General features: G+C 55.5%; 1 protein-coding gene across 8 annotated transcripts in view; it reads right to left on the bottom strand.

Moving 5' to 3' along the window:
- MEGF8 (multiple EGF like domains 8) overlaps positions 1–14,011 on the bottom strand; it is a 53,273-nt gene that overhangs the window by 10,409 nt on the left and 28,853 nt on the right. For all 8 annotated transcript variants that reach the window (XM_063658624.1, XM_054463289.2, XM_063658630.1 and 5 more), the window contains 12 exons: positions 13,594–13,726; positions 12,311–12,558; positions 12,123–12,233; positions 11,863–11,981; positions 11,336–11,543; positions 10,736–10,916; positions 10,016–10,179; positions 9,079–9,223; positions 7,318–7,549; positions 6,109–6,232; positions 5,725–5,938; positions 5,061–5,275 (listed from right to left, as the gene is read on the bottom strand). In XM_063658624.1, coding sequence (XP_063514694.1) covers positions 5,061–5,275; positions 5,725–5,938; positions 6,109–6,232; positions 7,318–7,549; positions 9,079–9,223; positions 10,016–10,179; positions 10,736–10,916; positions 11,336–11,543; positions 11,863–11,981; positions 12,123–12,233; positions 12,311–12,558; positions 13,594–13,726 — 2,094 coding nt within the window. The remainder of the gene's footprint in view (positions 1–5,060; positions 5,276–5,724; positions 5,939–6,108; positions 6,233–7,317; positions 7,550–9,078; positions 9,224–10,015; positions 10,180–10,735; positions 10,917–11,335; positions 11,544–11,862; positions 11,982–12,122; positions 12,234–12,310; positions 12,559–13,593; positions 13,727–14,011) is intronic.

The following is a 14,011-nucleotide window of genomic DNA, read 5'->3' as shown; positions in this document are numbered from 1 at the left end:
CACGTTTTCCCTCTCAAGCGTTTGTAACTACACACTAAGGCTGGAAGTTGGGCTTGGGGAGGATCTTGAAACTGGAAGGTTGCCTGGCCGCAGTGACTCACACCTGTAATCCCAATACTTTGGGAGGCTACAGTGGGAGGATCACTTGAGCCCAAGAGTTCCAGACCAGCCTGGGCAGCACAGTGAGACACCATCTCTATAAAAAATAAAAAATTAGCTGGGCGTGGTGACACACATCTGTAGACCCAGCTACCTGGGGGGCTGAGGTAGAAGGATTTTTTGAGCCCGGGAGGTTGAGGCTGCAATGAGTCATGACCGCACCACTGCACTCCAGCCTGGACAACATAGTAAGACTCTGTCTCAAAAAAAGAAAATAAACTGGACGATCGCGTAGACTTGGGTTGAAGGGATTGTTTAGATAAGCAAATGATGATCAAATAAAGAGGACGCAGACAGGCAGGAAAAGAGCAGGCTGCAGAAAGAGACAGAGATGAGAACCATGTGCCCTAAAGACAGATAGAAAGGCAGCTTTCCAGTCTCTGTCTCCAGTTCCTTGTGAGGCCCTGCTGTACTTTCTACCCTGGGTTCCAACAGGTACCATTGTATTGGTGGAGGGAGTTCCCCTCCTCACTAAGGGTGCTTCTGTTTCTTCCAGGTAAAGAACAATGGCAATGATCCCAGAAGGAGACAGAAAAGAGTATCAGGAGTGGGGTTGCAAACCACAGTTTCTTAGAAAAATGTAATCCCAGCACTTTGGGAGGCCGAGGCGGGTGGATCATGAGGTCAGGAGACCAAGACCATCCTGGCTAACATGGTGAAACCCCGTCTCTACTAAAAATAGAAAAAATTAGCTAGGCATGGTGGCGGGCGCCTGTAGTCCCAGCTACGCAGGAGGCTGAGGCAGGAGAATGGCATGAACCCGGGAGGCGGAGCTTTCAGTGAGCCGAGATGGCGCCACTGCACTCCAGCCTGGACAACAGAGCGAGACTCCATCTCAAAAAAAAAAAAAAAAGAAAGAAAGAAAGAAAAGAAAAGAAAAAGAAAAAATGTGGCTAATGAGGCATAAAGGCTTCTCCCACCCCACACTGAGAACCTGAAGAGTCCTTGGTTAGGGGCTGGGTATATGGTTAGGGCTCACAAGCCATATTTGTATGTCAGGACCCCAAAAATGTGCACAATGAGATTCAGGCTCTTGGGAACTTACCTCAGTGTATAAGGCATTTTATTTATTGCTTGGGCCATAAGTGAAGAATAAGAGGAAAAAGGTTAATTTGGGCCGGCTGCCTGAAAGCACTTAGGAAAAGACAAAGCAACCATGGAATCCTGAAATAGAAAACCCTGACTGCTGTGGCTGGAGCTCTGAGCCCACTGAGGGGCCTGTAAATCACTGAGACTTGCTGAACTGCCAGAGGCAAATTCTCTGCTGGGCTGGGCTTCCAGATCTAAATTTAGGGCACTTGTTGGCAGATGGTGGGACAATCTGGGAGGGGTAGAGAACCCTGAATCCTCAGTCCTGGACAGCACTTTCTGCTGTGATCTCCCTAGTGACCAAATGCAAAGATGCCCAACACCATACACTGCATTTCCTGAGTTCATGGAAAAGGTGTATGAACATAAGTTCTGAGATCAGGACTCTAGCTCATCTGCTGACATTCCCCACTGCCTAGCAAAGCGCCCAGCAGAACGAAGGTGCTCATTGATAAATTCGCTGAAGAGAGGGAGGGAGGATGAGAGGAAGGGGGCAGACCAGAGAAGGAGTGTCTCCGCTGCCTGCCCCAGACTCACAGGCCAAAGCCATTAAAAAGAACAATGCTGGGCCAGGCGTGGTGGCTCACGCCTGTAATCCCAGCACTTTGGGAGGCCGAGGCAGGTGGACCACAAGGTCAGGAGTTCGAGACCAGCCTGGCCAATATGGTGACACCCGGTCTCTACTAAAAATACAAAAATTAGCCAGGTGTGGTGGCATGCACCTGTAGTCCCAGATGCTTGGGAGGCTGAAGCAGGATAATCACTAGAACCTGGGAGGTGGAGACTGCAGTGAGCCGAGATCATGCCACTACACTACAGCCTGGGCGACAGAGCGAGACTCCGTTTCAAAAAAAGAAAAAAAGAACAATGCCGGATGGTTAGAATCAGGCAGCCCTTGGGCCAAATCATAACAGGTATCACCTGCACGCCTATTATGTTTGATTTGTGTGGTGGAATCTAAGCCAACACTTCTTTTTTTTTTTTCTTTTTTTTTTAGATGGAGTCTCACTCTGTCACCCAGGCTGGAGTACAGTGGCGCGATCTCAGCTCACTGCAACTTCTGCCGCCCAGGTTCAAGCGACTCTCCTGCCTCAGCCTCCCGAGTAGCTGGGATTACAGGCACCTGCCACCATGCCTGACTAATTTTTGAATTTTTAGTACAGACAGGGTTTCACCATATTGGTCAAGCTGGTCTTGAACTCCTGACCTCACGATCCACCCACCTCAGCCTCCCAAAGTGCTGGGATTACAGGTGTGAGCCACTGCACCTGGCCTAATTTTTTTTTTTTTTTTTTTTTTTTTAGAGATGGGGTCTCGCTCTGTCACCCAGGCTGGAGTGCAGTGCTGTAATAATGGCTCACTGCAGTCTCAACCACCCAGGCACAAGTGATCCTCCCACCTCAGCCTCCCAAGTAGCTGGGACTATAGACACACACCACTATGCCTGGCTAATTTTTTTTTTTTTTTTGGTAGAGATGAGGGTCTTGCTATGTTGCCCAGGCAGGTCTCGAACTCCTGGCCTCAAGCAATCTATCTGTCTCAGCTTCTTGAAGTGTTGGGATTACAGGCCTGAGCCACCCCACCCAGCTAAGCCATCACTTTAAAGCTAGGAGGTTTCATAGAAAGTCTGGCAAAAGTCCCCTCTCACATTCACATACACCATCAACACTGTGCTCGTCTGGCCCCTGGGCACAGGCTGTGCTCTCCAATTCACTGGCCCCACCTCTTCCCCTTGCCACCCTCCTGGCCACTCCCCCATCTCCTTAGCCACCCCAGCTCTTCAGGCATGTGAGAACTTGGCAGGCACCGAGAGGCTGGGGGAACAGTGCATGCCCACGGGACTGTGGGTATGCCTTCTGCTCCCTGGAGCTCCCACAAAGATAAATGATGGAAATTTCAATAATATCTGGGGAGAACCCATACTACCATTAGGACCCCAGGCTTGGAGACAAGAGGCCTCTGCTTACCACAGACCAAAATCACAGGGGCTTCTGCCCTTCTGGCCACATTGAGAGCCCCCATGGGGAACTCCCACAGCCACCCTCTTGGTGTGTCCCATACAGTGGAGACTGGGAATCCTCCCAGTGGCAGGACTTGGGTCAGCCAGATTGGCCCTCTCACCACAGCTCATTACAGTAATAATGATCATGATCATTAGCCATTTTTTAGTCCTTCCTGAATGGCAGGCATTGTTCTATGCTCTAAGTAAATTCTCCCCCATTTAACTGGTACAACCTCCCTAGGGGACAGGATCTAGTGAAATGATTCCCATTTTAGCAAACTCTCCCTGAGGTCTCGGAGAGGGGAAGTCACTCATCCAAAGTCAAACAGCCAGGAAGTGGCCAAGTTGGAGTCAAACTCAGATCCCACTGACTTCACAGCCTGAGCTTTTGATCGCAAGGCAAACTACCTCCGGGTGAGAGCTAATGTACCACTCCCAGGCAGGGCTCCTGGCACTGGATGCCAAGGTCTGTGGGATTCTTGGTCCTCCACACCCTGCCCTCCTGGTCTCGAATTTCCACGAAGTGCTGTTGGTTTCTTTAGTCCACCTCTCAAAATGGCAAGTGTCCCACATCCCTGCACTGTTGTCTACTAGTGTCTGGGTGGTGGCTGGACTGATCACTTGGTTCATGGGTTGTCAGATGGTGAGTAGTTTTGCCTCGAGTGGGTCTTGCATAATCGAGGTATGAATGAGGAGTGGGCTCTGGCTGAGTGACATTGCTTCCACATCTGACAGTAGGAGGTGAATGTGTCTTATCTCCCACTGGGGGGCAGTGGGGTGGGGTGCGAATGCCTTTGTCTGCCACCACGACAGTTTAATCACGTCAGGTGGAAGCATCTTTGGAATGGAGTTTCTGGAAACAAGAAAGCATGTGCCAGGCAGTCCAAGGGGTGGACTGTCACGGGTACACACATGCCTACCTAGGCCACACCCACCTTCAGGAATCATCTCTCCACCCCACAGCCTAGAAGAGGCCTAGATCTGACCTGCCACGTTTGAACCACGTGCTCCTAGCCCTCCCTGGCCACATCCCACTACACCAAGCCTGGACATGTAGCTCGTGCACTAACTCAGAGTTTCTCCTCGAGAATGTGAGCTAACCGACAAACACAGAGATGAATGTGGTCTCTGGAATTAGAAGGCATCTAGACTGGGGGTCAAGGCTGCCATCTGAGGCCATGTGTGTTGACTATCAGGCCGAGAGAAACCAGACAATGGAGAAGTGCAGAGAACAGCTGAGATTACGGGTCATGTGGCCTGAGAGCGACAGAGCAGAAACACTTCCTGCTCTCAGAGTCCATCAAATACCCACACTTCCTTATAACAAAACCAGCTCGAGGGAGTGTCTGTTTCTTGCAACCAAAAGTTCCATAAGTAGAGAAAGAGAGAGAGAGAGGAGGGAAGCAGAAAAGGTTTGGGAGGTTGAAGGGAGAAGTATTAAGAGTCGTGGATGTGAACCTATGAATTATATCGACAAAATTAAAAACAAATAATTAAATTAAAAATTTTTTAAAGTCATGGAAAGGATGAGGAGACCATGATACCACGGACAAGAGTTGGAGAGGCAGAGGCCAGGGGTTGGGAAAGCGGCACACACAGAAGCATGGCTGGAGGACACAACAGGGACCCTCATGAGGCAACGAGGGAGGAAAGAGATGGTGGCACGAGAAGGAAGCAGGACTGCGGCTACAGCCAGGGAGATGGAAGGAGGAGGGTGGAGGAGATGGTGGAAGAAAGGTCCCTGCCAGGGCAGAGAGGAGGGAGACCTGCCCGGGCCCTTGCCTGGCACGGTCCTGTCCAGGTACAGTACCTGCTGCAGGCTGCTGCTCCAGACACAGTGCTGCCAGCCCCCATCTGCTCCCTTAGAGTCCAGGCAGGAGGTGCAGTTGGGTAGGAGGTGACAAGGGGTGGGGCAGGGCAGTGGGGGTGATGATTCCACCGGCATGGGGGACACATTCAGCAGAGAGTGGCTGAAGCACGTCCAGTCATAGGTGGGCTGCACGGAGAGGATGCGGCGGGTCTCCCCTGAGGGTGGGGCACGGGGATTAGAACCTCAGACCCAGGAGATCACAAGCCCAGCCCCTCCTCCCTCAGACCCAGGAGCTCAGGCCCAGCCCCTCCTCCCTTAAACCCAGGAATCCAGCCCCAGCCCCTCCTCCCTCAGACCCAAGAGATCAGGCGCCCAGCCCCTCCTCCCTCAGACCCAGGAATCAAGGCCCAGCCCCTCCTCCCTCAGACCCAGGAATCAAGGCCCAGTCCCTCCTCCCTCAGACCCAGGAGTCCAGGCCCCCAGCCCCTCCTCCCTCAGACCCAGGAGATCAGGGGCCCAGCCCCTTCTCCCTCAGACCCAGGAGTCCAGGCCCCCATCCCCTCCTCCCTCAGACCCAGGAGTCCAGGCCCCCAGCCCCTCCTCCCTCAGATCCAGGAGTCCAGGCCCCAAGACTCCCCTCTCAGGAACTAGGCCCACTGCTCACCCGTCCTCTTGAACTGCCGCGTCCACATACACTTGCCCTCCCGCGTGCACTGCTCGCAGTCAGCAGCCCCGCACGCAGCCTCGGAGCAGTTCCCTGCCCAGAAGACCTCTCGCTGGTTGATCCGACAGTCATTCTCAGAGGTGCAGGACCCATTGCGTCCAATGCAAGCACCTTCAGGGCAGTTGGTACACCACTTACAGCGGGGGGCGGATGCCTGGTGAGGGAAGACAGGCTGGATGAGACCCTCAGCACCCCTCCTGAGCCAGCTGAGAACTCGGTGGTTCCTGAGACCCTGGGGTGGGTGGGACAGCTGACCAGAATGGAGACCAGGACCTCCCTGCCCTACACCTGCTGCTTCTCATCCCTGCCTTCCCCACCACTCACCTCTCCATCTCCAGGTTGCAGGGTCCGAGGATGGCGGGCCAGGCACTCACTGCAGGTCCGGAGACGTCGACATTCCTCCGGGGAGCGAGGCATTGGGGAGCAGGGAGAGCCCCCGCAGCCCAGCCTAAAAGACATGAGGCCTGGCTCACTCACACCCATCCAGACCCCCTCCTTCTGCCTCCCAGACACTGTCCTGCAGGCCCCCAACCCTGCATCCCAAGCTGGACATAGCACGGGCCTCCTGAGCCTGGCTATCCCCACCCCCATTTGGTAATAGATGGTCCCACATCCACCTGTCACCCAGGCCGGAGACGCTGGACCACACCCCAGGTCCTCCTGCCCATGCAGCCACCGAAGCCTTCTGCCTCCTGGATTTCTCTCTGACCGTCCCCTCCTCCCCACCCCTGCAGCCCCTTGCCCAACCTGGTCCCCACCTGCAGCCTCTCGTCACTCTACCCCTCCCAACAGTGCCAGGGATCTCACTGCCCAGGCCTGTCCCTGCCCTGTCCTGCTCAGGCCTTCCACGGCTCCCTGTCCTGCACAGTGGGGGTCTACAATCCCTTACCCCAAATCCCAAGAGGTACACATGTTTCAGACCGTTCTGGATTTTAGGAAAGCAGTGGGTGTGCCCACTGTTACACACACCTCCAGTGGGGTCTGGGGGAAGGAGCACCCCGAAATCAAACCATTAACATTCCTGTAGTAACTGACAACACACCCATCGGGCAAATAAGGCCAACTAATAGCCTCACATCAGTGAGGGTGACCGGGCAGCGAGGTGAGTCTGTGCTAAGCCTAGGAAAACACTTTCAGTGTCCAGGATGTCTGCATTCCCGGAACTGCAGCTGAGGGGTCTGTGGAGCTGGACAGAGCCAGTGCCTCTGCCAGGCATGGGAAGCCCTTTCTGAGCTGACCCCCGCCAGCTCCCAGTCTCAGCCTCACTTCTGAATCGCTGATAGTCTCAACTCTACCGTTCTTTTAGGGCCCAGTTCAGACCCAGCTCCTCCAGCAAGCATTCTTGCATGAGACCCCAGTCCCAGGCAGGGGTCCCCACTCAGAGCTCCCCCGGCCACCCAGCCTGTGGTGATTCACCCCTTTCCTGAACCAGACGGTATACTCCTGAGGCCTCCATCCTGGTGTGGCCTAGCACAGCAGGACCCCCATCAGAGGGCTCCACTCCCCACTGCCTGTCATGGTCGCCATGGTTACCTGTGGGCCTGATCCCCGGACAAGCAGGCCCCATGGCACCAGGTGCAGGCCCCAGACTGGTTACAAGCTTCAGGTGAGGACAGCAGGCGGCAGGGGTCAGGGGGCAGGGTCAGTGCCAGCAGGCGGCCCAGGGCCACTCCCCCGAAACCCCCCGAGATATACAGGCGGCTCCCGACTGCTGCCACAGCATGGGCCACAGACTCCTCCATTGGGGGCCCCACAGAGGCCGGGCCTGAGGAAAGATGGCGTATTCAGACAGATAGAGAGCAGGAGACTCCAGGAAGAGACCCACACCATGATGCCAGTCAGAGAAGGATGCAGAGAAAAAGGAGAAACACAGGGTCAAAGGACAGCAGAAACAAGGCCAACTGCAGTGGCTCACACCTGTGATCCCAACACTTTGGGAGGCTGAGGCAGGAAGACCGCTTGAGCCCAGGAGTTCAAGACCAGCCTGGGCAACATAGAAAGACCCCATCTCTACAAACAATAAAAAATTAGCTGGGCATGGTGGTGTGCACCTGTGGCCCCAGCTACTTGGGAAGCTTAAAGTAGGAGGATCACTTGAGCCCAGTAGGTTGAGGCTGCAGTGAGCTGAGATTGTACCACTGCACTCCAGCCTGGGCAACAGAACAAGACCATGTCTCCAAAAAAAAAAAAAAAGAGCAGAAACAGAGAGGAAACACATGAGGATAGACAGCAAGCAAAAAAAAGAGAGGGAGAGAGACACAAGCAGAGAACAAAGGAACACAAAGAGGGAAATAAGAAGAGAGACAAATGTTTTGGAACCAGATAGATGCGGCGGCTGGACAACTCTCTGAAGGCACTAAATGCCAATGCATTTTTTTTTTTTTTGAGACAGAGTCTTGCTCTGTCACCCAGGCTGCAGCCAATGCATTTTTAAGATGGTTAATTTTATGTTATGTGACTTTTACCTCAATTTTTTTAAATCCTCAAAAAAAACTGAGAGACACAGACATGAAGTAGTCTCTACTGAATCTGAAAAGACAGATTAAGAGAAAAAGGGAATTAAATCCCAGCACTTTGGGAGGCTGAGGCAGGTGGACTGCTTGGGCCCAGGAGTTCAAGACCAGCCTGGGCAACATAGCAAAACCCTGTCTCTACAAAAAAATAAATAAATAAATAAAAATTATCCAGGCGTGGTGGCGTGCCTGTAGTCCCAGCTACCTGGGAGGCTGAGGAGGGAGGATTGCTTGCTTGAGCCTGGGAGGCAGAGGCTACAGTGAGCCAAGACAGTATCACTGCACTCCAGCCTGGGCAACACAGTGAGACCCTGTCGCTAATAAAAATAGAAAAAGAGACAAAGGGTCAGAGAGAGAAGCAAAAAGAAAAGGAGACAGACCCAGAAACACACTCACAACAGTCACTCACAACATTGAAATAAAAAGGCAAGTGACAGGCATGCTTCTAACCTATGAACAGCAAAGACTGGTAGGAAACACCCCCATGTCTAATAGTGGTTGTCTCTAGAGAGGGGGATTATGGGTGTTTTTTTTCTTTCCTATTTTACAAATTATATACAGTGAACATTGTTACTTTTACTGTCAGAGTAAAAAATAAACTTCTCTAAGACAAAAAAAGGAAGGAGGGCATGTCCTTGTGTTCAGATAATCCAGAAGGGCAGGAGCTCTGCCAGTGGGTCTGCAGGGGCCCAGTGACTCCTGAGGAGTGGGAGTCCCAGGATGGGGATGGGGCTCCTCCTGGATGTCCCTCGGCCTCCTGGGAGCCACAGTGGGGACTTACGGGTGAGGTCGGGCAGAAGCCAGGCATTGCAGTTGACCTGGTAGAGCAGAACGTCGCTGCTGAACTCGTCAGGGTCCGAGCGCCCCCCAAGAACCACCATGGTGTCCCCTAACAGGGCTGAGGCGTGGAAAAGCCGGGGGCGGGGCTGTTGGGGAGACAGGGGGCAGGGGGACAGGATAGCCTATCAGAGCTGTCCTCTGCTCCCTCTTAGCCCTCCAGCCACCCCTGTACTTCCCTACCTGTCCCCCCCTACCAGCCCACCCAATCCTAACCCTCTTCAAATCTCACCTCCTTCAGGTGAGGTGAGATTTCCTCCAGGAAACCTCCTGTACCAGCAAGAGCAGCCCACAGAGCCATCTCCTTCCTGACTTCCCGGAACCCCCATGACCAGGCTGCTCCCCAGGAACTTGGCCCAGACCCCTTGAGATGAGCCATGCACATTCCTCATACAATCTTGCTAGTGACAGTAGGGGAGTCCTGGGGTTGAGACTCCTCGAGTCTCTTGCTTCTAGCCCCCTGCCTCCAAGACGGGCTTGGAAACTTGTGGACTGAAACCGCCAGCCTCTCTAACCAGTGCAGACAGGGCTCCCTGCCCTCCCACACACATTCTCCTTGGCCTTGAAGGCAGAAAGAGCGGGGAGCCTCGGTCCTGCTTTGTACGAGTGGAAAAACCCAGGATGGGGAAGGGGCCTGCCAGGGCCACACCAAGACTCAGGGCAGAACTGGGCAGAACTCATGCCTCTGACCTCCTGGCCTCGGGTTCTCTCCTCCAAATCAGGGATGGAAGCAGGGGAGATGTGGGGGTGTCAGCTTAGTTAGGGAACACAGAAAGGAGGGGAAGCAGGAATCTGGGATGGAGCCAGTCCCTGGGGCACTGGGAAAGAGGCTCCCTCCCTCCTGCCCCATACATCCTTGGGTCTGAGCCTCTTTTCCTGACCTTTGCCCCCTGAGAAGGGGCCAGCAGACTCCAGGTGCGGTCAGGGCAGTGCAGGGAGTAGAGCTCGGGGGATGGGGCCGCCAGCTCCACATGGAATCGGAACCCCCCAAACACGTAGAGGGAGTCGGTGGCCTCGTGGTAGACAGCAGAGTGACCATAGAGACCTGGTGAGGGGCAGGGTGACAGGTTGGGGGAGGGGCTGACAACAGCACTGACCCCGCCGACCTCCCGGCCCCCCTGTTCAGTGACCACTCCCTTCTCAGGCCCTGAGACTGGAGGCCTGGGAGCCCCTCTCCACCCATCCCTCTCAGTTGGGTTCGAATGGACAATCATTAGAGACTCTGGGAAAGAGAAGGGAGTCCTCAACTGGCAGTAAGTTCTGCCAGGCTCTCGGGAGGGAGATAGGGCATCCAGAATGTCTAGGGGACAGTGATCAAAGAAAGGAGGTGTGATCGAGGAAGAACCTCTGAGGAGCAGGGAGCTTAGAGCCTGGGGGCGGGGGACGGTGGCCACATGTGGCCGGGAGTGGGAAGTTAATTGTGGAGTCTGGGAAGGACAGTCAGAGAACCTGAACATTCAAGAGGGTGCCCTGAGAATCTGCATGGGGGCGGGAGAGGGAGACAGGTGGCCACAGAGCACAGGAGTGGATGGAGAGCCTACAGGAAGCCCGGATGCCCGGGAGGTCCACAGGGGCTGTCCCCTCCCGGTCCCCAGCCCCACCTGTGGGGGGTGTCCCACTCTGGGCTCCTGACACCCACGTGCCGGTTGCCAGCTGGTACTCGAGCAGCTGCTGGTTGAAGCCATTTTCCGGGGAGTAACCGCCCACCAGGAGCAGAGACAGGCCTCGGCGGGCAGTAAGGGTGTGACCAGCAACGGCTGGCAGCTCCACAGTCTGGGGGGCCTAAGGGATGGAGGGGCGAGGTCACCGATGGGGCTAGAGGTCAAGGGTCACCTTGTGGGTAGAAGCGAGCCTCAGCCCCCCACAGTCCTCCCTGAAGTACTAAGGAGGGAGTGACCCCCCCCGGGGCCAGTCGGACCAGCCTGGGTCCTGGCAGGGGCACAGTGGGCCCCTTGGCATTTCCACCTGCTCAAGCCTTGTGGGGCTTTGGGAAGCCCTTGCTCCCCTGGCCTCTCTCTGCTGCGGAGTGAAGCTGTGTCCCAGCCCAGGACTGGCTCAGGACAACAGTGTGACCCAGGATGGCCAAGGAAATTCAAGTTTGGGGCTTCTGTTTCCTCTGGGGGTGGAGCTGGCAGGGGTGGAGCTGTCTCTGTCAGGGCCCAGCGTGAGGGCTGGGGAGTGGGCTGGGGAGAGATGCTCACCTTCTCCTGCCGCCATTGCAGGGTGGTGAGGTTGAGGACCCAGAAATCACGGGTGACGCCTCCAGCGGTAAGTCCCCCCAGCAGATACATGGCGCCACGGCCAGCGGGCACATATGCGGCCGCATGGAAGGAGCGGGGCAATGGGCCTGGGCCCCCGTCCTCGGCTCCCGCCAGCATCTGTGTCCACCTCCGCTCACTCACTGAGTACCTGGGGCCAGGGTGCAAAAAAGCAGCCTCATTACAGTCATCCCAGCATCCTTCAAGGTGACCCTGCCTGACAGATGTCCCCGCATCCCCTGGGGTGACCTTCCTATGACAGTCCTCTCACCATTGCCTGGGGTAGCACCACCCAAATAAGTACCCTGGTCCCCAAGTGTCCCCAGGTGAGCCTCCTGTGACAAGTGTCCCAGCATCCTTTGGGCTGTCCTTTACCTTAGAGGCTTTTCTGCACTCCTCTGAGGTGACTCTTAGCATCCCGAGGTGACCTTCTCTTATTTGCGAATCCCACCTGCCCAGGCAGTCCTCACCTGTACAGGTTTCCCAGCAGCCCCTGGGGCAGGCCCAGGCCCCCAAACATCCACAAGGTGGCATCGGGTCCATCCACCATGGTGTGGCCGAGGCGGTGCAGGAAGCGGCTGGCAGTGTCCTAGGGGTGGGTGCGGACGTCGGGGATCAGGCTAGGGTCAGGACAAAGTGCCAGGCCTGGGTGTAGGGGTGGTCCCAGGAGTGGAGGTGGGAGAACGACCTGGGGGCAGCCATCCCTAGACAGCGGGTACCCACAACTCACGGCTGAGAGGCGGCTGTCCATGAGGGTCTCCCAGACCAGCTGCCCACCATCCAGCTTGGTGGCGCAGTCGGGGCCCCCGAAGCCCTCGGCACAGATGCACACGCCCAGGCTCTGGGGGACGACAAGGGACTCAGGGGAGCCCTGATCACCAGCCCTGTCCCACCAGGCTTGACCTCTCCCACCTGTACCTGGTTACAAGTTCCTGCCCCAGTGTGGGCATTGCAGTTCTCAGGACACAGAGCCATGCGGCAGTGTGGGCCAGCCCAGCCCTGAGGACATCGGCAGAGCCCCGCACCTGCAGCACCGTCCTGGGGCACACATTCCTGGGGGACGGGGCAGCTCCCGGGGCCCCCTGACCCACAGCGGGCAGAGCCCACCGAAGCATTGAAGCCCCAGGATGAGGAGCCATTGGCCTCCCAGTGCAGCACGAGCAGCCCTGTGGGGAGAGAGGCCAGAGGCTGGTAGCAAAGCCACGCTCCTGGCCCCTTCCACCCTCAGATGCTGAGAAAACCCAGTGTGACTGGGCAGGGAAGGAAGGCACCATATTATTCATAATCATCGCCAGGATGAACCATTCTGCACCCCCTCCCTCAGCCAACCCATCAAGATTGATCTTCAAGCTTAAATCTCTCACTGACTGCTAGCTACCTCCTGAGCTGCTATCCAAGCCCAGGTCCCGTCCCACCTGGACACCGGCACCCATCCCCTACTGGTCCTCCTGGCTGCCTACACTCCCTACTCATGGTGGCCCAGTCATCCTCAAAACGTGAATTAGGCCCTGTCATCAGCAAGCTCCAAACCTTCCACAACTCCTATTGCCCTTACATGAGACTGGATCTCTTTAGAAAAGATACTGATTCGGGGGTAGGTGTGACAGGAATTACTTGATATGTTAGTATATATAAAATATGCCTCAATAAAGTTATATATATATACGCCAGGCGCAGTGGCTTATGTCTGTAATCCCAGCATTTTGGGAGGCCAAGGTGGGCGAATCACTTGAGGTCAGGAGTTCAAGACCAGACTGGCCAACATGGTGAAACCCCGTCTCTACTAAAAATACAAAAATTACCCAGGCATGGTGGCATGCGCCTGTAATCCCAGCTACTCGGGAGGCTGAGGCAGGAGAATCACTGGAGCCCGGGCGGCAGAAGTTGCAGTGAGCTGAGATTGCGCTACTACACTCCTGCCTAGCTGGAAAGAGTGAGTGGTGTGGGGTCCTCACGCCAGCCACATTCTATGTGCCCCAGAGACATGTCTCATTCAGCCCTTCTCTCTGCAGACATAGCTCAGCTGGCGCAATCCTATTTTCCTCTCAACTAAGGACACCGAGGTCCAGAGATGGTGAGGGACTACATCACCCCATAAGCAGCAGCAGAGCTGGGTCCTGAGCCCACTTCAGGTGGTGAGTTCAGGAGCAAGGGATACATAGCCCAGGACTAAGAGGTCCCACTTCCCCTATCCCCCGTACCAGACAGGGCCTGAACAGTGAGGGGCCTGTCCCGTCGCTGGCCGCAGAAGGCAGCTATGAGGCTGCGGTCCGACTGGACAACACCAGTGTCCAGGAAGCGTGGGAATCCATCAAAGGCCAGGACGTAGCTCAGCTAGAGGGGTGCAGAATTGAGGATTAGGAGACAATGAGGATGAGAACGACCCCTGGGGTCTGGGAGGAGGAGGGGTTCAAGAGGGGAGGGCAATCTGAGACTGGGAAATGGGCTGTTTGAACATCCAGGGGAGACTGTCAAACTATGGCACAGAGGCCACCACTCCCCTTCCTGTGTCCAAAGTAGACACGGCTCATCTATCAGGCACTCTTGCATTGAGCCCCTTTCTCAACATGCAGCTCCTGGCAGTCAGTACCAATCAATCAGAGTTGGTGCACAAGGTGT

The sequence above is a fragment of the Pongo pygmaeus genome, chromosome 20 (assembly GCF_028885625.2).
Source record: "Pongo pygmaeus isolate AG05252 chromosome 20, NHGRI_mPonPyg2-v2.0_pri, whole genome shotgun sequence".
Lineage (NCBI taxonomy): Eukaryota > Metazoa > Chordata > Mammalia > Primates > Hominidae > Pongo > Pongo pygmaeus.
Note: the sequence above shows the minus strand (reverse complement) of the source record. Positions and strands in the feature narration are given on the sequence as shown.